At 42.4% G+C, this 27,333-nt stretch overlaps 1 protein-coding gene across 4 annotated transcripts in view; it reads right to left on the bottom strand.

Annotated features, from left to right (window-relative positions):
• Positions 1-23,010, bottom strand: part of XPOT (exportin for tRNA) — a 30,090-nt gene extending 7,080 nt beyond the window's left edge. Inside the window, exons 1-19 of one of the 4 annotated variants that reach the window (XM_077338694.1) lie at positions 22,852-22,954; positions 19,527-19,664; positions 16,103-16,236; positions 15,453-15,535; positions 14,467-14,523; positions 13,717-13,786; positions 13,170-13,388; positions 12,285-12,469; positions 11,859-12,027; positions 10,809-11,045; positions 10,670-10,708; positions 10,122-10,184; positions 8,413-8,537; positions 7,181-7,322; positions 6,177-6,296; positions 5,909-6,003; positions 3,431-3,500; positions 2,026-2,264; positions 960-1,245 (exon numbers count right to left, since the gene is read on the bottom strand). In XM_077338694.1, coding sequence (XP_077194809.1) covers positions 960-1,245; positions 2,026-2,264; positions 3,431-3,500; positions 5,909-6,003; positions 6,177-6,296; positions 7,181-7,322; positions 8,413-8,537; positions 10,122-10,184; positions 10,670-10,708; positions 10,809-11,045; positions 11,859-12,027; positions 12,285-12,469; positions 13,170-13,388; positions 13,717-13,786; positions 14,467-14,523; positions 15,453-15,535; positions 16,103-16,162 — 2,259 coding nt within the window. In that variant the 5' untranslated portion in view covers positions 16,163-16,236; positions 19,527-19,664; positions 22,852-22,954. Of the gene's footprint in view, positions 1-959; positions 1,246-2,025; positions 2,265-3,430; positions 3,501-5,908; positions 6,004-6,176; positions 6,297-7,180; positions 7,323-8,412; positions 8,538-10,121; positions 10,185-10,669; positions 10,709-10,808; positions 11,046-11,858; positions 12,028-12,284; positions 12,470-13,169; positions 13,389-13,716; positions 13,787-14,466; positions 14,524-15,452; positions 15,536-16,102; positions 16,237-19,526; positions 19,665-22,685 lie in introns of all 4 variants that reach the window. The other 3 variants (XM_077338693.1, XM_077338692.1, XM_077338691.1) reach the window with 3 other exon arrangements.
• Positions 23,011-27,333: the final 4,323 nt, after the last annotated feature.

Below are 27,333 nucleotides of genomic sequence, written 5' to 3'. Positions count from 1 at the left end.
GGTGATAATCCTTGTCATTAGATGTTTTTTTAACAACAGTTCACAGTAAAAAGTGCACAGAACTAGCTATACTGCAGCTCCAAGCAGTATTTAAAGTTACTTCCTTAATGGCAATATTCGTGAAGCGCATATTCCGCCAACTAAATGGACAGAAACAGGTTAAGAAAATAGTGTTTCCTTCTTTAATTTACCTACAATGTTCTATATCTCCTCCCCCTTGGGTACCAGACTGTGGCATTTAAGCACGTAAAAGTTACTGTCCCACCATGATTTCAATTAAGAGAGCATTTTTCTATTTTAACTCTTAGGCATTTTGTATTCCTATGATATTCTGAGAATTCAACAAGTTTGTTAACAGAATCATCTCATTGTAACTTGCCTCTGCTAACTCTCACCCATTTACAGATAAGCAGATTATCTGTCCAAGCCCACTCAAGTTTAGCAGTGAGTTCCTGCTCACATGCTTGACATCCCTGATCCCTGTGTTATGGAAATTTTCTATATGAATTTTCAAAGAATACTAAACGCAGATGCATTTAATCTGTGTACGTACCCAAAAACTTTTGCTATAAGATAGAAAAGACACCACTGACCATCTCCAAAGCAACAAATATTAAGACTTAGACCATTAAATTACTATATTCAAAGAGCATTAGCTTGCCAATACTGAACCACTCAATTTAAACCATGCAGATATCTAGAACCAACATAAAGCCTCTATGTAAGGTTATTCTGAGAATTTATCAAAAATTTCACAATGTCTGCATTTGAGAGTATACTGATACTTTGCAATTAAGCTCAATGGAATTATAATCTACTTCCTAATTGGTCTAAAAAGAAAACATTAGAAGGGACACATGAAGAAAATCATGGCTTTTTCCTGAAATCAGATGTCCCAAAGAGAAGAATTCTCTTCCCATGTTAAGCATTGTATTCTTGAAATGGAAGTGAACTCCTACCTTGAACTTAGCTGTGATTTGATTTATTAGAGGAATGAACTCTTGAAGGTCTTTTGCTTCACAGTCTTTGAGCATATGTTCAGAGGCTGAAGGAATGAATGGAAGAACTTCTTCCTCTAAACAAATAATCATTCGATGAAGAAAGGTACGGACACCACCTCTAAGTACCTCCTTCTGTAGGGGACAGCTGAGAGCCGGAAGAAATGTTCTCAAGCAGTCCAGATATACTTCAGAGCAACTACATTGTTTTACTGTCTGCTTGTTGCTGAAAGCTTTGCTAGTACGGCTGTGAAAAGCAAAAATGCCATCAGTCTTCTGCTAGATTTTACAGAATGCAAATCCTTAGATTACAACAAGACTGACTTGAAAGTCTAATTTCTGAAACATTTTAAGCAGTTATGCTTATTTTAAATAATTACCTGCATTGCATGACAACACTTGTGAGTTTATGATTGTTCTAAAGAGATTTTAGCTACTTTTTTGCAATGCTCACAGGAAAGATTACATAACTAAATACCGTATTTGCTGGCGTATAAGATGACTGGACGTATAAGGCGACCCCCCAACATTTCCACTCAAAATATAGAGTTTGTTACATTACATTACAGTACTATGGGCAGCTATGTCTATCCCAACTGAAGTGCACCCGGCGTATAGGACAACCCCACCACTTGGAGGCATGTTTTTCAAGGGGAAAAAGTAGTCTTATATGCCAGCAAATACTGTAATTATCAAACACAACACAGTAGTTTTTTCTCTTAAGTAGCCAGACAAGAGAAGCCAGTTTCTACAAAGACTGTTTTTACTTCGGTAGCTCTCAAACTTGAGAGTTATCTTATAAATGAATTCTACCCTGTAACAAATTTTATCCTGTAAATAAATTCCATGCCTGTAACAGAGGAATACAATAGTGCATAAGAGAAGAATCCGTTAGCCAGCAGAAAATCACAGCTAGGGTATTCTTCTTCATTGCCAAATATATGAAGCATCCATTATCACCTGTGGGCTTACAGACTCGTTCAGAGCCATTACTTTATTCACAATGCTTGAACGGTGCAGCTCCCACCTTGCAAAGCCAACAGCATGATTCAGGCAGTCAGCCAGCGCCATCTGCCTATCCTCATCTTGTGCCATCATAAGCTTTTCTAAGAGTACTTTAAATTTCTCCATTAGAGGAGTCAAAAGATTTCTCATTAAAGCCTGCTTCCTTTCTGCAGAGTAGTCACTGTTCACAATTAGGACCCCAGCCGTCTCATAAATGAACAGTTGGTCATCGCTGCTTAACAAAGCTTGGTAGCCATTTTCCTGGAACCAAAAAACAAATGTTTAGGTGGGTATTTTTAAAATTAATTCCTTTCTTTAGCTTGTAGAATTTTAAAGTGGCCAAAGTGCACTACAAACACAATTACTGTCACAACAAAATTTAATAAATAAAAATAAATAAAACTAACTTTACCCTGTACCCTCCCCATAAGCCAGTTTCCATGCAGATATGGGGAGGAGCCATGGCTCAGGGGCAGAGCATTATCAGTTTTGCTTGCTGAAGGTTCCAGGATGAATACCTGCCATCTCCAATTAAAGCATCAGAAAACAGGTAACAGGAATGATCTGTGCCTGAAATCCCACATAACCATAGCCCATTAGTCGAACAGACTGATCTTCACAGATCAATGATTGGACTCCATATAAGGCTGCTTTTCATTTTTGGTGATGTACTGTGGCTACTTTTAATGGCAGACACCTCGTGAAGCCAATGCAGAAAGCCTCGGACAATAATCAAAGCAGCATGGTATGATGTTTATGCTAGATTCTGCAAACTACCTCAATGCCCTTGTAGTAAAGGTAATTCATTCATTGGAATGAATCCAGGTTCTAGATGCTAACTGGATGATAATTATTTCATCAGACAAATTTTGCAAATGTAGCAAAGATGCCAGAGCAGACATTTAATTGGGTGATTTCACTGCATTCTACTTTGGAGAAGCTGCCTGAATCTACTATTATGTGGTAATCTCATATATTTAGTATAAAAGCTAGTTTATCTTAAAATGTAGTCAGATAATGAATTCCAGGCTTCTGGGATATCCAGTTATAAAACAGTGAGCAAACTAGCTTGTGACTGAAATATATGTCTGTGTAAGGCCCAGACAGTTTCTAACTCATTACCTTTGAGGAGACACCTAGCTTTAAACATCTGGATGATTTGTGAAGACATAAGCCCAAGATCTGAAATTTTATTTTGCAACATGCAGGGATAATTCTTTTAAAGAAATAACCCAATGAGGCAAACTTAAGCCTAGTAATCCAGAAGTCACCTCAACATCATATAAAATGTATTGATGTGTGCATACTTCAGATCTTATATTTTAATAGCAAATTAAGTTGCTTGTCCCTCCTCTTGCCTCAATGAGCCTCACATTTCTGAACTACAGATTTCCACTGCTCATGCTCAAGAATTAAAAAATACTCACGGGTGGAGAGAGTTCTAGTAGATCTTGTATTCTGTTTAGAACATCTTCAATAAAAGAGCTCATTTGTTTGCTGAAGAATAAAATGGTTTTTAAACTTTTCAACAATTTTTACCTATATTTTTGGTTGTTCAATGTTAAGTTGTTCAATGTAAAGAAAAACTATAAAGGTTTGTTATTAATAAGAATCTCACCTCACACTACAGACCACAGCATAACATGCCCCCCTTATGCATCCCTTCTTTATCTATCCATCCCTGGTTCCTCAATATATTTGTGAAACAGCCTGGGGGGTGGGATGTGTTCGGTTGTCTTAGTTGGAATAGGACCAATCAGGGTGCAGCCAGCAATGCTGGCTGCACCCTGATTGGCCCTGCCCCTACAGCTCCCACCCTCCCTCCCTGGATGCTAGCCACATTCCTCTCAGGCATGCCAGCAACAGAGATGCACAGAGCCCTGCCAGACTGAACATGAGCCCTCATTCCCTCCTATCGCTCCTGCTATGAGGCAGGCAGAGCGAGGCACAGAGAGAGCTGCCCCAGGCTGCTGACCAGCCCTGCTTTCCTCCTAAGCACGAGCCCTAATTACCTGCTATGGCACTTGCTGCCACGGAGAGAGAGAGAGACAGAGAGAGCTGCCCCAAACTGCACACCAGCTCTTTTTCCCTCCTAAGAACGAGCCCTGATTACCTGCTATACCTCTTGCTGCGAGGCACACGAAGAGACACGCAGCGAGAGGGAGAGAAATAGACACAGAGAAAGATCTGCACTTCCCGGTGACCCCTGGGTCCTAGTGCCGATTGCATTCCTGGCTGCAATGGGCTTTCTTGCTAGTATTATTCTCCCCGCTCGACGGGGAGAATCTCCTGATTGTTCCTGGCCCTAGAGAAGCGCGCCTGGCCTCGACCAGGGTCAGGGCCTTTTCGGTCCAGGCCCCTACCTGGTGGAATGAGCTCCCGGGTGAGCTGCGGGCCCTGCGGGATTTACCAGCTTTCCGCAGGGCCTGCAAGACGGAATTCTTCCACCAGGTTTTTGGTTGAGGCCGGGGTCAGCTAATGAGTGCCAGCATTCCCCCCCCCGGACCTAGTAAGTTAGATCTCCTCCCCACCCTCCCTGCCGCTCTGATAGCAGGGGATAGGAATAATGAGAGCTTCCGCCATGTTGGGATTGTTTTTAAAGTATTTTAATGGGGATAAGACTATTGTGACCCGCTACGAGCCTACGGGGAGTGGCTGGAAATAAATCTTATTATTATTATTATTATTATTAATAATAATAATAATAATAATAATAATAGAGTAAACTACATGTCATACAGTGAAGCATTAATACATGTCTAAGAGAACACTAATTCAAAAGCACCTGTAAAAAATTGGGTATATTTGGAAGCTGACACAGATATTTCAGAACCATGTCCTATAGATGGGCACGAACTGTCTCATGAGCCAAAATTCAGGCTGAACTTGAGGCAGTTTGGAGTCCCCAACTGACGTACAGGGAAGGTGCCATCCCAGAACATTTACCAGGTTTCTTTTTGGTAGGCTGTTTGGGTAAGTGAAACCCAACAGCTGAGTAACCCAGGTCTGCAGCTGACATCTTAGGTAAAATGGCTGGCAGGTCATTTTAGCCTGCCAGCTGACAAGGCACCCATCCTGCTGTTAGGTTGAAATGGCTGGCAGGCCTGTGTGTGTGTTGGGGAAGTGAAACAAACCAATGAAATGATTGCCAGTCATTTCAACCTAATAGTGGGGTGGGTCTGCTCATCAACAGTTAGATTTAAATGGCTGCAAGCCATTGAACTTGTCAACTTCACTCACCACACACAATTTGAAGGAGAGGGAAGTGAAACAGATTGTCTTCCTGGGCGATTTCCCTTCCCTCCCTGGGTTTATGTTCATGCCAAAAAATAAGCATCCCAAGAGAAAAAAAATAGCCAACTATTTGGTATAGCTAGGGCCTTCATAAAAGCACAAGTCAGACATAGCAAACAAGGCATGATTTCTTTTTACAAGAGTGAGCTTTGGAAGGCCTGTTTTGTGTACCTCCTTCCTATTCTGTGGCCTTCTTCCCCATGCATAACTTAAACCAGTTTATAATTTCACAACAACCAACAGTTATTTTTGTGGGGTACAGAGAAGGCTACACCATAAGTGAATCATATGTGAGGGTGGGGAGAGAGACGTGATTAATTATCCCAGAAAAGAATTAATAACATTTGATTGAATTCAGGTTTTGCCCACATCCACACACACTGCTATAAAAGAGACACTTTTCAGTGCCCTCCAAACTTCATATTGTGATATTCTGTGACTGTGAAAAGACATGTTTGAGCCCATCACTGGGAGAGGCTATCTAAAAGTGATATATGTGAGGCACCAAGCTCCATATTCAGCTTTTTGGTTCATAACCCACCTTCCCCCAACCCACCACTTTTCAATTCCAGGGAATTTTTAAATTAAGTCACCAGTTTCCAGCAGCTTACTTGAGAGACTTTACAAATCTGGAGAAAAGGTACGCTACTCTGCTTCGAACTTTTGGATTGGTATGGCGTAGACCCCTGTGATCCAAGAAGGCCATCTGCAATTAAGATTGGGAAGCCTCATTAGCACTTAAAGCCTCCAGAATCTCTTATACAAAAGAAGAGCATAATATAACAAGGCAAGCAAGCACCACAATATTTTTGCCTTTCTTTTAAAATCCAGAATAAACACAGTGGCATGGATACTCCATATTTTTTAGTATGAACTTACTAGAACATTTGGAATGTGCTGAGGTTCAATGGTGAAGAATTTTTCATATCTGACCACAGTCTCAAAGAATTCCAGTGTAACGGAGGTATGCTGATAAGCACTAATCCCCGAGGTAACCAACTACAGGAGGAGGAGAAAATAAGACAAGACAGGGTGAGCAGCTCAATTAGGATTTTCCCTTAGTTATTATTATTATTATTTATTCGATTTTTATACCACTGCTGCCATAACTGGCTCGTGGCGGTTAACAAAATAGGAACATCCGGACAATTTAAAATCCCCATAAAACAATTAAAACAGTTTACAACATATGGCAAATGGCGGCAGCCTAATATAACGATCCCCCCTATTCTGGGCATCGGTCACTGTAGATGAAATAGTAATTGAAAGCATTACATAAGATGGAATAAACCTGGCTAGAGGATGAAATTAGGCCCCTCCCCAATCTAGCATTTCAGTTCAATAGGGCCTTGGGGGGGGGGGGAATCAAAAACCCTGGGGCTCCCACGCGGCCTCGACCAAATGCTTGGTGGAAGAGCTCCGTTTTGCAGATCCTGTGTAATCCAGAGAGTCCCAACAGGGCCCACAGCTTGTCCGCGCGTTCATTCAACCATGTAGGGGCCAGGACCGAAAAGGCCCTGGCCCTGGTCGTGACCAGATGGGCCTCCTGAGGCCCTGGGACCTTCAGCAGATTCATACCCACAGAGAGCAGTGCTGAGCGGGGGGGCATAAGGAGGCAGGCGGTCCCAAAGGTAGGCAGGGCCCAAGCTGCATAAAGCCTGAAAGGTCAAAACCAAGACCTTGAACTTGATCTAGAAGCAGATTGACAGCCAATGAAGTTGTTTCAATAGCGGCTGCACATGGGCCCTCCAGGAAGGCCTGATAAGGACCCATGCAGCCGCATTCTGCACCAATTGCCATTTCCGGGTCAGGGACAAGGGTAGGCCCGCATAGAGAGGCAGAAACAGAGTACTTTATCAACCATGCCTGTTTGTTGTACTTACAGTCCGCATCATATCCTGCAGAGCACTGGCTTTTGTATCACCTGCAAAGTGAGCACCATAAGATACTGGAAGAGCCTCAGCCAACATATATAGCAGCCTTATTGCTACTTCTAGTTCCATAAATGGCTTGGTCTGCCAATTCCTACAAAAAAAAAACATGGCTAAGTAAATGCAGCATTAATGAACTTGAAATCTTCATTAACAACTAAGAAGCACTCCTGCCAACAGACCCTTATGGAAATGTGTGGGCAAGGAAGCAACACATAAATCCTCACCAAGTGAACATTACAAAGGTAGTTTGCATGCAATATTTTATTTTTCATGTTAAAGACATGTCTTATATTCCTTTCCAGCTTTGATTAAATATGTTTTTTATAACATGTTTTTTCAGAGAGTGCAACTGGCAAAGTACGTAGTCTGGCATGGCTGGTTAAATATGGGTTCAATAATATAATCTGGGAACATCAGATGCCATTGTACTACTAAACAAAGCCATGTGCGCAGTTATGCAGCTATCCGGATGGGAGATCCAGATTTCTTCTTGGAAGCGCTAGATCTACATTACGACTTGGATCTAACTGCTCCCTTTCCTCTGCGAAGCATCTTTGGCCAACCAAAAAGCTTCTTACTCTAAAAGGGCAGCAGTGAGCTGTATTCTACTGCTCAGCAAATGGCAATAAGGTCTTCCAGGGCCAGAAATTTCCCTCTAACTAAAGCAGCTCTTCTTATGTTAGATGAAAAGCATGGTAGGATACAACCAATGGATTAAAACAGTAATAACTAATTTAAAAAATTGGATATGTGCTTACATTCCTTACGAATTGCTGAGCATACTTTCTCAGGTACTGAACTCTTCCTCCTCTTTGTTTTATATGCCAGTGAGTTTATAAACGTTCACAGCGCTCCCATTCACTTAACCCTTTCATTTAACAGATTTTGCCTCGACGTCACTCTAGCCAAAGCAGTGCTGGCAACAAGACAGACTGTTCTCTTATAAAAGAACTAAGAATGATTGCATTTAGTAAGCTTCCCTTTTCTTGGGGCCTAATGAAGCTACATAGACCCATGGCTTCATTAACTCGCCTGCAAATGACAGCTGAAGAGCAACATAACTTTGCACTCTAGCAGTCTGATGCATGGTTCCAACCAAAGTTGCTGACGTTGAAGATAAGAGCAAATGGTTAAAACAAACTAGCAAAAGCCTGTAAAGGAAGAAGTAAAACGAAACCTACTGCAGTGTAGTGTTAAAAACTCTGCGTACAGAAATCAACAGCAATTCAGGCGAAACCTGCGCGAGCCTGTCCAACAGCAGTTTGAGCTGTTTTCGGTATTCTACAAACATTGCTTCATCTTCACCCTGGTGACATAAGCAATAGGATGACATTCGCCAGTATGTTAATTTACATTCTCTGTAGAGTATGCAAATAAGATGTAAACCAGTTATTTGACTGTTGGGATACAAATCATTTGATTATATAATGAATTAGGAGTTTCCAGAGGAATCTTACATTTCCTTCGTGCCAACGGAGACCAAAGATGTCCCGGTTTAGGGGATCTAAATCACCACTGCACTGTGCTAATGATACCTACTGCCAATGTGCCCCTTATACTGGTAGTCCATCTCTACTGCAAGGGGAAAAATGATACATGACACTAAATGTTCTCCCTCCATCATGACAGGCAAGCCAACAAGGAAGCCACCTCTCCTCCCTTTGAGAACATCCTCCTAATCCTGACTTGACTAGTGAAACCCAAACCTGACCAGGGCACATCATAGTCAAGGTTGGGAACTCTTCTAGAGTAAATCTGTGAATCTGAATATCTCATAAAGAAGACCTTCCATATTATTGCCCCCAAGCCCTGCTATGACTCTGCTGGTGTTAAGCATATTAAGCAAAAGTTTGGCTAATAGTGTTTAGGAGTCCTGAGCTATCAGGAGAAAGATTAGGTTATAAATATTTTAAATAAATACTGTTCTATATTACTTGTAAAATTTCAGTCCCAAGTACCCTCTTCACCCAAGCACTACACTATGCAATAAAATAATGTAAGTTGAAGCCCAAGTCATCAAATACTTTACAATTCTAGATCTCACCGAGTTTTTTTTTTTGCCTCTGTGGAGACTGCCAAGGATGGGATTTTTCCAGCAAGAAGTTGGCTGGGACTTAAGTGTTATGGAAAAGTCCTGTTACACCTGGGATTCTGCAGGAGTAGAGCATGTCCAAAGATGGCTACTTAAGCAGAAAACCTCCCCTAATATCTGGAGACTTACTTGAACTTGATCAACCTTATCTAACATTTAAGAAACTAAGCCAGGAATGAGTGAGGGCAAAGGCTCTCAAGAGAAAGAGAGGCCCTCTCTTCCTAGGTAGGAGATCCAATGGACAAAGCCAGACGACAGTCCAAGAGTAAAAACAGTCTAGCCTAGCTCATTGTAATTAGACAGAGAAACTCCTTTGTGATTCAGTAGGGGTTGAAAAAAATACTGAGCAGGAAGGTGTGGCTCTATCTCATCAAAATGTGTGTATTTGTCCTCTGACCTCAAGATAGGTGATGCCAGAAAAAGCTTTTAAACTTGGCTCTAGAGGTTTCTGAATGATACACTGCATGGCCTTTGGCGTTCCTATACATGTGAGTGCACAGAGACTACAAAAAACAAGACACTTCTTTGTGTCTAACAGTGCATTAAAAATGCTTGGTTTCAGCTGATAGGCACCTGATCCTCTGTGCACACATGTATGTGCATAACCATGTACATTTGTTACCAATCAAAATTAGAACTGGCTCTAAGGCTCTACAGCTTCAAAAAGATTCTCCTACCGGTGACTGTTAGAATAGTAGTAATAATCATTTAATTTAAGCTGTCTTGAAATCTTGCCAAGACACTTGTATTGTTTCTGTAATGAGTGAACTAACTACATGACCAAATGGAACACCTTACCTCATTTTCAAAGTTGTATTCCTCATCGTATCTTAATTTCTTCATGACTGCTAACATAATTGCCTGTGGTAATGAAAACTATTATGGTTAGTGCTGTCTCATAATTTTGCAAGAAACAGCAACAGGTGGAAAGATAGTTTAGTGCAACACTGCATGATATTGCGTGAAGCAGAGATGTTTTATCACTAATTCAACAATCTAAATCCAACTGAACAGACTACCAGGAAAGTAACATTCAATCAACAAAAGCCTCTCAAGGACAAGCAAGTCCAGCTGCATAGACCTGACCAGGGGTAGTCAAACTGCAGCCCTCCAGATGTCCAAGGTCTACAATTCCCATGAGCTGAAATCATGGGAAACTGAAATCTGCCTCACATTACATTTGAGTTATGATGCAAACTATTCATTTTCAAGTATTTTAAAAAACATGCCTATGGCAGTCAAATGTGGCTTTGGGGTGGTTCCTTGCTGAGGTGGTAAAATAACTTACCAGCTACATATTCGAGTAGGTAGGAGTAAAAGTAAGAGGAAATATTTGTAATTCTTACCTCTACATTAGCTTTTTGCTGTTCTGAAAGCATAGGAAGCTACAAAACAAGAACACAATATACTTTTGAAGCAACTTCCACACATTTTTCAAGGAGCCCAACTTGTAATCCTGTTAACACTGTAAGGACTTTAATTTACCTGCTTCAGTATATGTAGATAATCATAACAAAACCCAATAATATTAGAAGAGATATCATCATCTTCGTGAATGAGAAGTTGCAACATGAGGGCCACTTTTGTCTCAATAGCCTGCAGAGTATCTTGAGCGTTCTTCATATCTTCGCTCTTCACTAGTTTAGTCCAACTAGCTATCAACGCCTGCCCCATTCCATTGACCAGCTTGGAGAACCTGGCTAGGAAGTCTACATCTTCTTCCTGTGAAGAAGATCAGATTAACATTTGAAAGTAAATGGAACAGCCTGGTTATTTTTCAAAAGGCTATAAATAAGAGGAAAGTCAAATTCAGCATTTATCTAAAATCACTTTTCTGCAATCACTTTGAAGACACTTAAATATATTAATTTTCCTGTATGGAGTTAAGCCAGGGGTGAGCAAACAGTGGCCCTCCAGATGTCCATGGACTACAATTCCCATGAGTCTCTGCCAGCGGCTCACGGAAATTTTAGTCCATGGACATCTGGAGGGTCACAGTTTGCCCACCCCTGAGTTAAGCTCTGAGAATCCATCTTTGGCTAGTCTCTTTCTCTAGTGGAATTGTCAACTCCAACAGTGCAGGTCAAGGTACAAAGTGGAATGAGGAGGTGAATTCCAAATTCATCACATCTTTATCCCATTCTTTCCCCCAAGGAACTTGAGATAGCACACATGGTTCTCTTTTGCTATTTTAGAGTCAAACAACCCTGTGAGAACGGCCAAGGTGAGTGCAAGTTTAGTTCAAAGATGCCCAAGAATGCTTCATGACAGGGAAATCTAGGTTCAAATCCCCACTAATTCTAGGTTCAGCCATCTGATAAATAAACAGCACTGGCTACAAATTATTGGAGAGGGGTTGTGTCGAAAAAGAGAATAGCAGCAGAGATAGCCATCAGTCAATCAAGAAAAAAACTGCATTCAGGCAGCCTCGTGGGGGCAACCCATTAATACACAGCTGAGATCATGTGACTGCAGTTTCTCTTTCTGTGCCAGTGTTCTAAATCCAGCAAAGCTCTTGTATGGGAAGCAACTAACCTGGTCAATACTGAAAATGCCTGCAGACTGCAATACTTGACACAACGTCTCAACCAGCTTTGTTTTGTCAATTGGATCCATTCCTTTATTTACAATTTCGTACAAACAGTCACATGCTTCCTCCCGTAGAACCTCTACAGACATATGACCTAGCAGCATGTTTATAAACCTTAAAAAGAGAGAAAAGCTTTATTCAGCACCCATTACACCATATATACAGATATCATTTACATTTATATGTATAAAATCAATGGCAAACGTGCACCTCTGCTACAGTGATTTAAATTCAGACAGTGGGTCATTTTTGGAATCCTAAGGTGCTACTTAAAATACAACTTCCCCATCTTTCAGTTTTCTAGAGACTGCTGCGGGTCGCTATAAGCATTTGCAAGAGTGCTTGCGCAATAAATTCAAGAGAAATATTACCTGTCATTGGCGATGAGGCTCAGTTCTATCCAAGAGACATATGCACCCACTACTTCAAGGCACTGGCACGTCAGCTCTGAATTTGTATACTGGTAAGTTTGCAAGATTTGGTACCAGGATTCCACTAGACTTGGAATGCACTGTTCCCTCATGGTATCTTTTAATAAGGTATTTCTGCGAGCCTCCTGTAAACACACCAGGAGTGTCTGTGAACAAAACGGTGGTACTGCCTTGGTAGCAAGCTGGAAGTGTTGGGACTAGGAACAAGACAAGGGCAAGCACAACAGCTCTTGATCTCAAGCATACAACATACCTGATATGACAGAAATTTGGGACAGTTATGGTAAATGCAAAAGATTGTTTTCCGCTTTTCAGATGACTGGGGATGGTGTGCTTGTCAACAGCTTCCATGTAACCAATGTCAAAGAAATACCCCAAGGCAGGGGTGGCCAAATTGTGGCTCTCCAGATATCCATGGACTACAATTCCCATGAATTTTCAGACAGCTAGAGGGCCACAGTTTGGCCACCTCTGCAAGGCAATGCCTTGGTTGGATGCCATAGAGGATTTTCATAGATTGGGAACTTTTCTGCCCATTTACTATGTCAGACTTCCAGTCCCACTCCCATAATTCAGCATTTTCTGCTGTAGCATGAAGGAAGGGACACAGCCCAAAGCCCCAAGCCACATTCTGAAGACTTCCTTTAACATTTTGCTCTGCACCAAATGTTAGATACAAGAACACCAGGAAGAGATTTGTAAACATATTAGTATTAAGGCTTCATATAAATTATAGGAACAATGGTGTTTGAAGATGTTCAGAACAGGAACATTTTTAGTAGTGTTATTCTACATGTAAATGTGTACTATAGAGAAAGTACTTGCCTCAGATGTGTGAATAACATCTCTATCTACCAATTCAGCATCAACCGCCATAAGGATTCTAAGGTACAAATCCACTCCTCGAGGATTAAGACCTACTACTGACAGAATATCAAAGAAAAACTTGGGCCATTTTGTGAGATATTCAGTAACAAACAGCAAAGCAAAGACTTGAGCTGCTTTGTTTCGTATAAATGTCTTCTCTGGTTGAGAATTCACCATCTAAGGGAGGAAAAATTATAACTTCATGAACGAGGCTATGTAAAAGAATATATGGGAAATATATGCACATTAAAAACTTAGAAATAATTAAAAACAGATACTTCATGACAACCATATGCAGATATCTAGGAAGAATCCTTAGTAGTAGAGCATTTGCTTTGCATGCAAATGGTCCAGGCTCAATATCTGACATTCCCAGTTAAAAGGCTCAGGTAGTATGCAACGTGAAAGACCTCCACCTAAAACCCAGGAAAGCAGCTTCCAGTCGGAGTAGATTATACTGACTTTGGTAAACAAAGTATAATGCAGAGCCTGTGTTCAAACCTACCTGAGCTTGGAGCCATGCTATGAGGGTTTCCCTAATTAGCTGATGCTGTACTTCAGTTAACTGAGGATACCTAAAAAACATAAAAAGAATACTTAGCTTCATTTCAGCTTTAAGGAATTTAGTAGGTTATGGTCCTGTCTATATATAAAAGGGTTTTTTCCCCCTTCAAAATTAGAATATATAATTCCTGCCAAAAAACTTCATCATCAGAATGTTATGAGGCTGAATAAAGTCAAAAGGTAAAATGATTCTAATGCTTTGGGGGGATATAGAATATTTCACAGTATTGGAGTGTCAGACTGGGATCTAATAGGCCTGGGATAAAAAAATCCAGCCATGGCAAAAAGCTCACTTCAGACAGTCACTTTCTTTCAGTCTAATCTTCCTCATGTTGTGTTGTGAGGATAGGAAGAGGGCTTTCCCCTTCTCACAAACAGTAGCAGGTTTTGGTCCTATTGCAATAACTAGGCAAGCTCTGGTGATTTCCCCTACTAAGCTTCTTGAGGGATACAACTGATCATAAAGGAAAGTATTGGTTGTTCAGCTTTTCCTCCAGTTCTTACTACTGGAGCACTGATCAAGCAATTCATTGCTTTTTCACAGCATTTATTACACAGCTGGGACTGCAATGATGCAATTTTCAAGCTACCTGAATATTTAAAATGACAATAAATGACATTATATAAATAAATAACCCTTCCTAAATTCCTTTTTCATTCACTAAAACTGTGCAGATATAAGACTTCTTACTTGTATTTGATTTGGTGCTCCAGAACTTGAAAGCAGAAGAACTTGATGTGGTCATCACTGGAAAGAGAAATACAATGCAATCCAAACTACTGAACTAGTCAGTCACCTTTAACTGGCATAAAGTTTATGTAAATACAGCTAAAAACTATTGAAATATTATGCAAACTTTAAGTGCATAATTTTAATAGTAGATACAAATACTGCTAATTCCTTAAAAAATACCACCCTAAAAACCATATAAGATATTTTAGCACAAAGTTGAGCACTTAAAATTCTGACAGCTGCCAATTTTATTTGGGTGTATTCCATGACTGCCCTGCACAAACACAGAATTATACACAGGGAGCAGAATCCTTTAAAAAGCAAGCTTCCAGTCTTTTGGTCAAGTAGTTTAGTTGACCAGTAGTTGGGGCCAGGGTTCCCCAATGTGGCACCTACCAACACATATTCAGGCCTCTAAGTAACAGGTTTTACAAAGTGGATGAGGCCAGGTAAGGCTTCTGCCCAGAAGAGCATCTGATTACCCAATGGAGATCTGACTGGCTGTGCAGATTTTTTAAAAGGTTGCTTCAGTAGCTTCAGTTTTTCATCTGCTGCTTCAGAATGGCTATAAAAGCTTGCTACATGAAATTACTATTTAAGGCTACCCAACACCACCTGACCTGGTAAGCCCACAGGGCTCTCATTGGATCCTGGAAGCTAAGCAGGGTCAGCCCTGGTTAGTATTAGGAGGTGAGTCCACCAAGGAATGCTAGGGCTGTGACATGGAGGTAGGCAATAGCAAACCACCTCTGAATGTTTCTCGCCTTCAAAACCCTACACGGTCATCTTAAATCAGCCATGACTTGACTATCCCCCAGCAACAAACCCAGATCATATGGCTTTAAACAGTAAGATTTGCTTGGCAAAATTCCAGTTACCAGACAAAATCTTAAAACTGCAAAATGCTACCCAATTAGAGAAAGCAATTGATGTAATTTTTTTACCTGTAAATTCTTTGGGCTAAAGCTTCAGCACACACCTGCCAAGCATCTGGAGAGACCTTTAGCTGCTCAAAATAAGCTAGTGCCTGAAATGATGAATATAACAAAAAAGAGAGACTTTCTTCAAAATGCAGCTTAGGAGAGAGAGTGGCATATTTAGAGACCTTTCCCAAGTCAATACAAATTCTAGAATTGTACATTATTTTACATATTCTAAGCTGGAGGTAGCAGATTACAGCATATACTTAGAAACTGCAGTCATTTTTTAATGCCACTGAAGCAAAGGAACAAAACTGGGTAATGGTTGAAAAACAGGAATACAAGGAGATGCACAGAAACCCTGGGAGCAAATTGACGGAGGGGCAATTTAAAAAAGAGAAAGATGGGGAAAAACTTAGGGACTACAAACACCCTGTATGCTTTACATAGTAGCAGCAAGCGGACAAGTGCTGAGGAGACTGTAAGACCAGGGCATGATGCATCCCATGGAGACACAGAGCTCAGAGTCAGGGGTGAGTGGAATTAATGAAGTGGAAAACAAAATCAGTTACATACCATTTTGAATCGACTTTCTACAACTTCGGCTATAGGTCTTTATTGCTTACTCTGAACTGGCATTTATCAAACTAACTGTAGTCACAAATTAAACTTACTCGTTGCCTGAAGTCTAAATCAGCATTTGGATTTAACCCCAAAAGAGCTTGTTCATCCATTTCTATTGCTATGCCCCAGCTTCCTTATCTTTCACAGGATTGTCCCATTCACCTTCGGTAGAAACTGTATACATCTGCAAAGGAAACAGGCAATAGCAAGAAGTCAGCTTAATTAAAACCAATCATTATTTTTGCTATATTATTCTGTATGAAGTTGTCTAACCCAATTTCAGCCAGTCTTATTAGTACCCACAAGCCAGATATAAGCAGGAAAATATTCTTGTTAATGTCTTTTTGATGTCACGCATCAAGCTTTTAATTCTTATGAAAATGACTCCTATGTCCAGAGATGAAACCCAGCATGCTTTTTATTGTGCAATACTATGTTAGTTTCACCTTGAATGCAAGGGCAGAAATGTATCCCAACAAATAGCAAAATCCAGAACTAATTTGTGCTTTAAAAAATCTTGTGCATATTCCATAACTGGGCAATATAAGTCCCATTATTTATTCAAAGAATTTAGACGATTGCCTTTCCCCTGAACATCTCAGGAGAAAAAGCATGTAATTATTGTATTTGGTTCAAGCCAAATGTATTATGGTGATTTGTGAAACTTTTACAAATTAACAGTCTACGAACACCTTATGCTACTCCCCCCCCCCCCCCCCAATCTACAGAACAGTGTTCTGCAGCATCACCAGAAAGCTAAGAGGACTGCTGGACCTCTTCCAGGAGGCTGTTCCAGAGGTATAAGGTAGTTGAGAAAACTCAAGCCCAGATGTTACCAACCATACCTTGGTGGAGGGGAGTCCTAACAGTAGACTCTGCCAGGAAGAACAAATGGATGTATAAAGAGAGGCAGTGCTTCAAAGACCCATGGTCATGATGGGCTTTAAAATGAACACTACCATCTTGAATTGCATCCAGACACTAATCAGCAGCCAGTGAAAGGCCTTCAAAATAGAAGCGATGTGGTCCCATCATCTTGACCCAGATAACAGTGCAGTGTATGGTTAAATGTGGCAGACTCTAATCTGGAGAATCGAGTTTGATTCCCCACTCCTCAACAAGAAGTCTCCTGAGTGATCAAACTTCTGGGAGCAAAAAGATTGGTACCATCTACACACTTTTGCCCAGCCCCACCCCACCATCGAGCTGCCTACAAGGGGCGAATCTCAATACTACACATATCATGAAACAATTTAAACGATCTGGGAGGCTAACATCAGTTGACCTCTTTCCATCCCTAATTATTGCATGGCCAGATATCACCAGGTTATATGAATTACAGTGCCATCTTAGGCAGAACCACTGAAATCAGTAGGCTTAGAAGGGTGCAGCTCTGCATAGGATGACACTAAGGCCCATTATGTACGTAGTGGAAGGTCCACATTCGGGGTGGAATGGTGGCGGCTAAAATCACCAATTATGCACGCTGTAGGCGGCAACCGGGCGCAGAGTCTACGTATGCCGCCGAAAAAGCTGCATTAGCGAGATGTGGAAGAAAGTGGAGCTTTCCAGGACCAGGGCACAACCAGAAGCAGCTCCGGAGTAGCCGCGTGCATAATCGGATACTCTGGGTTTTGCCACCGTTGCGTTCCGTCCCGTGCATAAGTGGTTTGCTTCGCTTCTTCCTCCTCCGCGTTCTCCATGCTGCCGTTTCAGCAGCCGTGCATAATAGGCTATAGAGAACGCTAATGGAACATCAGCTGAAAACAAGCAGCTTGCTGCTGTTTACACGCCCTCAATGCAGCCTCAGTGGAGTCCAGTTGAAAGTCCAATATGGCCTTTGCTGGATCAACCTTTAGATCAAGCCTTTCTCAGAGCATAGGCTGTCAGATGGCCTCCATTTTACTCAGCCCCTTGTCTGCTGCTCTCTTTTTAAATTTGTTTACAACGACACAATACTAATCTGTAGTATATGCAAGCATTTTGGAAGCTTTTTAAACAGGGTTTTCTCACTTGCCCACTGAGCTCCCCACTGGGACTTAAGCTACCAGAAGCAAATGAAGAAGAGAAAAAACTCTTTATGCAAAAGAGTCTCAAACAGGCTTACAATTGCCTACCCTTCCTCACCCTGTGGGGTAGGTGGGTCTGAGAGAGCTCTGGAAAAACTGTGACTGATCCAAGGTCAGTCTGCTGGCTTCATGTGGAAAAGTGGGGAATCAAACCCAGTTCTCTAGATTAGTGGCCACCACTACAGCAAGCTAGCTGAAGAAAGTAAGAAAGAAATTGTCCTTTCAGCTCAACATATTAGCTCAAAGTCCAACTAATCAAACAACTGCAACCTCGCTTACAGAAAATTCTATATGTAGACAAGTTTGTTCTGTGTTATAATTAAACGTGTTCATGGTATTTCTTTAATTAACAAAGCAAGTACACCTGAATCTATTTCAGTGCAAAAAACTAGGACTCAAAGTCTAATTAACAGTATTTTTACATTATGCACGGCCGCTGAAACGGCGATTTCAGGTCACATGGAAAACGCGGAGGGGGAAGTAGCGAAGCAAACCGCTTATGCACGGGACAGGACGCAATGGCGGCAAAACCCAGAGTAACCAATTATGCACAAGGCGACCCTGGCGCCGCTTCTGTTTGTGCCCCGGTAACCCGGAAGCTGTGCTTTCTACTGCGTTTCGCTAACACGGCTTTTTTGGCGGCATGCACCAAATCTGCAGACGCTTGCAGCCGGCGCCATGCGTTATCGGTGATTTTAGTCGCTGCCATTCCACCCTGCATGCGCGCTATCCCCCCCCATGCATAATCGGCCAGAGTTATGCACAGAAAGCATAAAATCTAAAATATGTAGCCAAGTAGATTCAATGGTTACCACTGCTTGCAACACACTCCCATTTAATTTGTTCAGCATGGTAATATTTTAAAAATCCAAAAAAAGGGGGGAGTGGCATTGCAGGAAGCCTGATGGAGCTTTGAGACAGCATACTACAGCAATTCAGAGGTACAAGGAAGAGGTGAAAACTAGAAGCAAGTAGTTCTTGTCAATTGCAGTTCAACCTCGCTTTGTTAACTCAACACAAGCGGATTTGTCTGAACAGGTAAATAAATTCTACTAGCAGTTTACTAAAACAGGTCTGTCTGAAATGACATAAAAATCCATTATCAACCAGGTACTAAAATGAAATACAAAGGCAGTTGGAAAAACCACAATACATATAAGATACCGTATTTGCCGGCGTATAAGACGACTGGGCGTATAAGACGACCCCCCAACATTTCCACTCAAAATATAGAGTTTGTTACATTACATTACAGTACTATGGGTCACTATGGGCAGCTATGTCTATCCCAACTGAAGTGCACCCGGCGTATAGGAGGCATGTTTTTCAGGGGGGAAAAGTAGTCTTATACGCCAGCAAATACTGTATATCTAATATTTCCTATAGAATTGTAGTCTTAAATTACCAGAGTAACAATGTGCATGTAGGGCTTCCTCACTCCATGACTGCTGAATCTGTGCCTTTTACTTTCCTCTGTGATTTCTTGCTGTCTCCAACACAAGGCAGAACAGTTGAGGTGAACGAGAGAGATTGCTTAGGCATCCTGAGAGGAAAACAAGTTGGACATGGAGAACAGGGAGTAACACCACTACCACCCACTGTAGCCAGGCTGCTCTTTTTTTGTGTGGCTATCATGAGGTGAGAATGAGTTTACCCTCTCTTTTCCACAGCCAGCTTTCTCTCCCTCCCAGCTGCTGCCTGCGTGGTTGGATGAGAGCACAGAGACCAAAAAGAAGAGATGTATGGAAAACACAGGGCCTACAGATCAGGAAGGCTCACAGTTTACCGATCCTTACGCAATAGCCATTTCAAGGTGAGAACCTCCTATCAACCCAAGGTTTCTCAGAAGGAACCACTGTTGGCTCCTGAGCCACTGAGTGTTCTACACTACATCACTGTTCTACATAGAAGAATGGATGGACTATTTCCCTCCTTGCTGGAAAGCCACCCCTTATATGAGCACATGACACTCTACATTTGCAACTGAAGTATTTACACAAAGCGAAACAACTGCAACACATTTTAATGATTGTGTTCAAACATGCTTATATCTCCTGTATTTTCAATATTGTGTAATTATATAATGAAGTGGTAAATAGATGGATCACACTGTGAAGATACATTTAGCAGTTTAGCTCAATATGTTTAGCAGTTGTTGTCACGTTCTTATCTTGTTAATCATCTTTCTATGGAAAGCTTTCATTCTAATCCCAGAGAATATAGGGTGATATGTTGCCAAAAAAGATTAAGAGAATATATGCTTTGGGTTGTACATAACCCTTTTCTATCAGTTGAAATCATACCTGAATAATTTAGCTGGATTATCAGTACCACACTAAGCTAGAAAAACCAGCTGCTGAACAAGAGCAAACATTGTTATCCCAGTATGCCCAGGTTGAACCTAAAGCCTCTCCTACATTATCACAGGGGCTGCTCCAGTATGGCAACCTCTCTTTCAGTTCTTGGCTAAGTATGCTCACTGTGGAACGAAAACTAAGCATTTGTATATAGTTGCAGGAGAGAGCCAACGTTTGAGTTTCTTACTAAAAAACAGCTCAAAGTCTACAAAACAAGCCACACTAGACAAATACAACATGCTTGGCAATAAAAGAGCTACTTATACTTTACAAAATTATTTTTCTGGTAGTCTTAAAACCAAGTATTCTGAAAATTTTGAATATTTATTTCAGATAAAGGTCTCATTTATATCAAAAACTTTCAAGACGGGTAATGAAATGCAAAGGCTTTGACATCTTTTCTCACCAATTGTTTTTCTTTGAAGCAGCACTATAATTTTCAGAACAGATTCAGGGGGGGGGGGGGATTGCTTTACTGAAGTAAATCCTCCAAAACATATCAAATACTCCAATATGCAGTAGTAAGATATCCCACTAAATAAGCCTTCACACAGAGGAGTTTTCAAGAAGCAGCTTTGACCTTCTCTTTCAAAGATTTGCTAAGAAAAACAAGTCCATAGACTTTGTGATCTAAGTATCTGAAAGGCAGAAGGATGATTTACTGTGCAATCCTTTGAAGAATTTTTATACCCATTTAAATCAATGTACTTAGAGGAAGGAGCAACTCTGCATAGGATTGCACTGTTCACCATTACTTCATTATTAGCAAGATGATGAAAAAGCAAAAACATGCATACAGAAGGTCACACATTTTAGTTCTGTATTTACAAACAGCTTTAATAAGGCTCATGCTCTAAAATTTAACACAGCATTTAAGGTCGTTAAAAGCCTTACCTCCTTGCAGATAAATGTGCTAAATGATTAGTTTTCATTAAAGGTGTCAATGCCTGTACATCACTTGACATTTTGGCATTTAACATCTGATGATTGTCAAGTGAAGGTGAGCAATCAAGAATTAAAAAAAAAAAAAAAACTGCCTTTATTGTCCAGGACCCTGGTTAAGGTAAAGGTAAAGGTATCCCCTGTGCAAGCACCGAGTCATGTCTGACCCTTGGGGTGACGCCCTCTAGCGTTTTCATGGCAGACTCAATACGGGGTGGTTTGCCAGTGCCTTCCCCAGTCATTACCGTTTACCCCCCAGCAAGCTGGGTACTCATTTTACTCATAATGAAATAATAACTCATAATGAAATTATACCCCAATGGTCCTCTCTTAAATACAATCTTCTGTAGTATGTTTTTAAGAACACTTAAGATGTTACAGAGCATGATCTAAGCAACACTAAGAAACTAACAACTTGTTCCAACATGGCATTAGCCACACCTAAGCTTATCTCAGTAGGCAACTAACTCTGCAAAGGAACAGGCTACGCAGACCCTACAAACGCATCACTTGGCTATACCATCAAGTGACTGTGTGAAAGCACCAGAACAAGGTATCTTATCGCTCCAGCACTTATCAGTCTTGTCATGTGATAAGGCATGTATGTGTGAATCATTTCATGTGCAGAGCGTGGAATCAGAGGAAATCCTAGAGCAGATTCCAGGCCAACTACTGCCTCCCCCCTCCCCCCGGCGAGAAGCTAAGGGTTGCTAAAAATGCCAGAATTGCAACTAAGTTATTTTTAACTTCCTCCATCATCCTTTATCCTGACTGGCAAAAACTGGAAGCCGCCTTTCGCTTGGACACTAAAGCAGCGTTCACATGCACATTGCGTTTATATGCACACGGAATAATTCTCATGCTACATGCAACCCACACACAACTAAACTTGTGACTGAAACAGCACACTTATGCAGGCGCTGGTCCCCAGATTCCTGTCTACAGTGAACGCACACGCGTCCACTGTACCATGTAAACGGGGCTTGCTTGCCGGACCTTCACAGGGGGAGGGAGGATAATAACGAGTGCAATCGCCATTGTGCGCCCCGGCCTGCCAGCAGGTGGGTTTTCTTCACGAGGGGAGCTAAGGCGGCCCCCAAGCTAGCCGGCCTTGGGAAGCACGAGGCCACCGTGCCCCGCCCGCCGAGCCACGCGCAGCCGCCTTCCCTCTCCCCCGGAGCATCTGCAGCAGGGCAGCCACCCCTCTCCCTGGGCCGCCTGCAAGCTGGGCTGCGCCGCTGCCCCCCCAGAGCGCCGGTCGTTACCTTCCCCCTGCTCCATTCAGGAGGGGGCCCCGCCTTCCCTCCCCGCTGCCACGAGGCAAGGCTGAGGGCGGCCCGGGGCAGAAGCCGCTGGCTGGCCGGCAAGAGGCGTCGCGGGAAGGCTGCGTGTCGGCGGAGGAGGGGAGAGAGGGGCAGCGTCCCCACCTACCTTCCCCTAGAGCCGCCCGGGAAACAATCCTCCTGGGACTACAGCTCCCAGCACTCCTCGGGACTACACTCTGGAACAGAACGGGCATTCGCCGTGTCGTAAGGATGATGCAAAAAACACCAGGATTACAGAAACGGAGTTTTTCAACATTTGCTCCACTCCCACCAATCAGAGAACAGAAGCGCGTGGCGAGCCGGGAAGAAAAATGTGGTACGCATAGCATGCTGGGACACGTAGTTTCCCTGCATTTGTGATCGATTGCCATGCCACACTTTTGTTGACTGACCCGGCTGGCTTGAGTGTGATATCCGGATCACTTTGACCGTTTCTCGAAAAGCCACGGACCTGTCGCATCGGGGGTTTTCCTTTGGAACCCGTTCAATCGCACTACTTCCACACCAATGCTTACAAACATTTCGACTATCTGACTGCGTTATACTAAAAGTCTGATGTAACTAAAGAGACTTGTAGTATTTTGAGGAGTAACATATATATTTTTAAAATAAAGCTTAACATAACACATTCAAGTGTATTAGCTGTTAGGATGACAACACTTTTTTGGTCTTAAAGGTGCCACCGGGCTCAAAATTTGTCCTAGAGCTACATTTATTTATTTTTGTATTTATATACCACCTTCCCTAAGAGCCTCTTGTGGTGCAGAGTGGTAAGGCAGCAGATATGCAGTCTGAAAACTTTGCCCATGAGGCTGGGAGTTCGATCCCAGCAGCCGGCTCAAGGTTGACTCAGCCTTCCATCCTTCCGAGGTCGGTAAAATGAGTACCCAGCTTGCTGGGGGGTAAATGGTCATGACTGGGGAAGGCACTGGCAAACCACCCCGTATTGAGTCTGCCATGAAAACGCTAGAGGGCGTCACCCCAAGGGTCAGACATGACCCGGTGCTTGCACAGGGGATACCTTTACCTTTACCTTACCACCTTCCCTGAGGCTCAGGTCGGTTTATATAAAATGTAGAAAGCAGTACATGGAACAGTACATGTTTTTCATAACAACAGTAATAATAACATTAAACTATAACAAAGGTAACAGACTATAACAATGTGAATGTGGTTAAAAAGGTAAAGGTATCCCCTGTACAAGCACCGAGTCATGTCTGACCCTTGGGGTGACGCCCTCCAGCGTTTTCATGGCAGACTCAACACGAGGTGGTTTGCCAGTGCCTTCCCCAGTCATTACCATTTACCCCCCAGCGAGCTGGGTACTCATTTTCACCGACCTCAGAAGGCTGAGTCAACCCTGAGCCGGCTGCTGGGATCAAACTCCCATCCTCATGGGCAGAGCTTCAGACTGCATGTCTGCTGCCTTACCACTCTGCGCCACAGATTAGTGACCAATAAAATATTATCACTGCTTTCCTCCGGGGGGAAATTCTAATAGGTGAAGTAAGGCCCATCAATTTCAGTGGAACTTTACTGTCAAAGTAATATGTATGGCATTGAAGCTTTAACCTAATTAAAACTGATTCAAGAGGTTTCAGCTAGGGAAAAAAATGCAAGGCAACCTTGGGGCGAACATTACTAAGATTACTGAAGGGCAACCAGAGGGCTTTCCCCCCAATATTCTTGAGATATCAGCTAACCCGTCAGCAATTCACCTATTCGCCCATTATTCTCTTAATGTAGAGATTAACATTTTTATTGTGGCCAAAATTTTCCCTTGCAATTCAATCTCAAGTGAATACAAATAAATCCAAATTGTGTGTTTTTTTCCTACTTCTCTCTGAAACTGTTAACCATTTTTGTTATGTTGTATGTTAGTCTCACACTCTACCTATAAATTTGAATGGATTACTTCCATTCCATAACATTGCATCTGAGGAAGTGTGTGTGCATACGAAAGCTTATACCTTGAATACAAATGCATTGGTTTTAAAGGTGCCACTGGGCTCTAAATTTGTTCTGCTGCTTCAAACCAACATGACTACCCACTTGAATCTTAGTGGCATTACTGCACATGTGGTGTTGGTCCTTGTTATGTGTATTATAGTAATTGCTACTAGCAATAATGCAAGAGTTGGGAGTTCGCCTAGAATCACAGATAGTACTTTTCTTATGCAGTTATTACACATTTTGTTGGGAATCAAGTTGTCTGAGTGTAGGATGTCAAAAATCTTGCAAACAGTAGTCACAGCTATTTTGCTCATAATATGCACCTACAAACTTGTGGCTTAAGCAAAGAATTCCAGAGATAACTGAGAAATTGGATATATATTCAATCAGAAGACACACAATATTAAAAGTTTTATTACAGCTAGAGTATGGTGAAAAATTATATGTTGTACATAACCCAGCATGCTGTTACATACTGGCTCTTCCTCTGTAATTTACTAAAAAACTTGCATGTGTTAGTAGTTGTATAACATTATCCCAGACAGAGGCCCTTTGAAATCATTACCTAGGCTACCTTCAATAAACTATATAAAGCAGATCCCATTTAGGAAGCAGGCATTCTATGTTGGGGGGGGGGGAATTAATTCTCCATTCAGCCGTTTTCACTGGAGGATCATGAGCTAGCCTAACCTGTCTCTCTCTAAGCTACTTTAGGTTTGTTGTAATGTTAAAACTGAGAGGGGAAACTGTGTGCGCCACACACCTTGGAGGATGAATAAAAACAAACATTGTAATAGACAGGTTTCTCAGAGTTTTCCATCTAGGGAAGAAAAAAAGGCTTTGCTTATAATGCCCATTGCTGATGAAGCCCTTCCCACCCCACCTCGACTTCCTTTTCTGGGGTAGTTTCGGGGGGGGGGGTTGCAACCAGAGTTTGGCCCTTTAAACTAAGGTGACCAGATTGTCCCACTTTTTGAGGGACATCTGAGTGTACCTGGCAAATTGTACTTATGTTGAAATAAAAAAAAATATTACAATACTATTTTTGCGTTCTATGCAACTTTTTGTTGCTCCATGTAGACCAAATTTTTAATCAAGAACCCCCTCACCCCTGGCCAATGGTGTCTTGCTTTACCAATGTTAAAATCTGGTCACCTTATTCTAAACAGATCCGCCTGGACTCTCTCCTCTGCAGGCGGTGTAGCTGCAGGAGGCTAGCTGGAGTCCTGCCTTCCTGCCTGGCCATACCGCATGGGAAGGGGGACTCTACAGTTATAGAGATCCCATCACCCTGAGGACGGAGAAGACCATCAAGCCACAAGGGAGGCCAGTTGCCAATCGGGAGCAGGCAGGCAGGCAGGCAGCGGGTGCTCAGCAGCTGGCCTGGCAACGCAGGAGAAAACTAGCAGCTCAGCAGGCTGCAGGAGGGAGGGCGAAGGCCACAAGCTCTTCTCTGGAACCGAAATGGGCAGTAGGCGAGCCCCAGACACGCAGGCACAGCAGGGCCCTTTCCTCTTCACTGAGACCATTTATGCACTGGAGGTTTCATGCCCTTCTGCAGGCTGGAGTTTTAGTCATGGCAGGTTGCCTCACCTTTTCCTGCACCCACACTGGGGAACATTTGGCCTAGTGCACCTCATCCATCCCCGATTTGTGCTCCTGCATGAGAGCTGGGGCAGTGAAGTTCCCAGTGCATAAACGGTTAGAGCGCAGCCACGGCAGGAAGAGTCAGGCTGCGATCCTCCCACTCTTATTGACACACTCTGGTACAATCTCACTCTAACTCTCTGGTCTTCAGACAGGAGAACAAACACATAGGGAGCTTGTCATTTGTGGGAAGGCCTCCGTGCTTGGATGGAGATGGGTGGGGCTTGCAACAGGTCGCTTTTAATCGCTTCTTTCCATATCTAGGAAGAAATGGAAGTAGTGACAGATTTTCCTGTGCTCCAAGATCACTGCAGATGGGGACTGCAGCAAAGAAATTAAAATACGCTTGCTCCTGGGGAGGAAAGCTATGGCAAATCTAGACAGCATCCTAAAAAGCAGAGACATCACCCTGCCAATGAAAGTGCGTCTAGTCAAGGCTATGGTCTTCCCAGTTGCAATGTATGGCTGTGAAACTTGGACTATAAGGAAGGCTGAGCGTCAAAGAATTGAGGCTTTTGAACTCTGGTGCTGGAGAAGACTCTTGTGAGTCCCTTGGACTGCAAGGCGAACAAACCGGTCAGTTCTAGAGGAGATCAGCCCTGACTGCTCTTTAGAAGGCCAGATCCTGAAGATGAAACTCAAATACTTTGGCCACCTCATGAGAAGGAAGGACTCCCTGGAGAAGAGCCTAACGTTGGGAGCGATTGAGGGCAAAAGAAGAAGGGGACGACAGAGAATGAGGTGGTTGGATGGAGTCACTGAAGCAGTTGGTGCAAACTTAAATGGACTTCGAGGAATGGTAGAGGACAGGAAGGCCTGGAGGATCATTGTCCATGGGGTTGTGATGGGTCGGACACGACTTCGCACCTGACAATAACAACAATAATAACTGGGAAAGCATCTGCCATTAATTATTTATTTATTATATTTATATACCGCCCTCCCTGGGGGCTCAGGTTACTAACCTTAACATTTTTATTCCTCCTGT

Source organism: Paroedura picta, chromosome 5, assembly GCF_049243985.1.
Source record: "Paroedura picta isolate Pp20150507F chromosome 5, Ppicta_v3.0, whole genome shotgun sequence".
In the NCBI taxonomy this organism is placed as follows: domain Eukaryota; kingdom Metazoa; phylum Chordata; class Lepidosauria; order Squamata; family Gekkonidae; genus Paroedura; species Paroedura picta.
The sequence above is the reverse complement of the archived record's forward strand: the minus strand, read 5'-3'. Positions and strand labels throughout refer to the sequence as shown.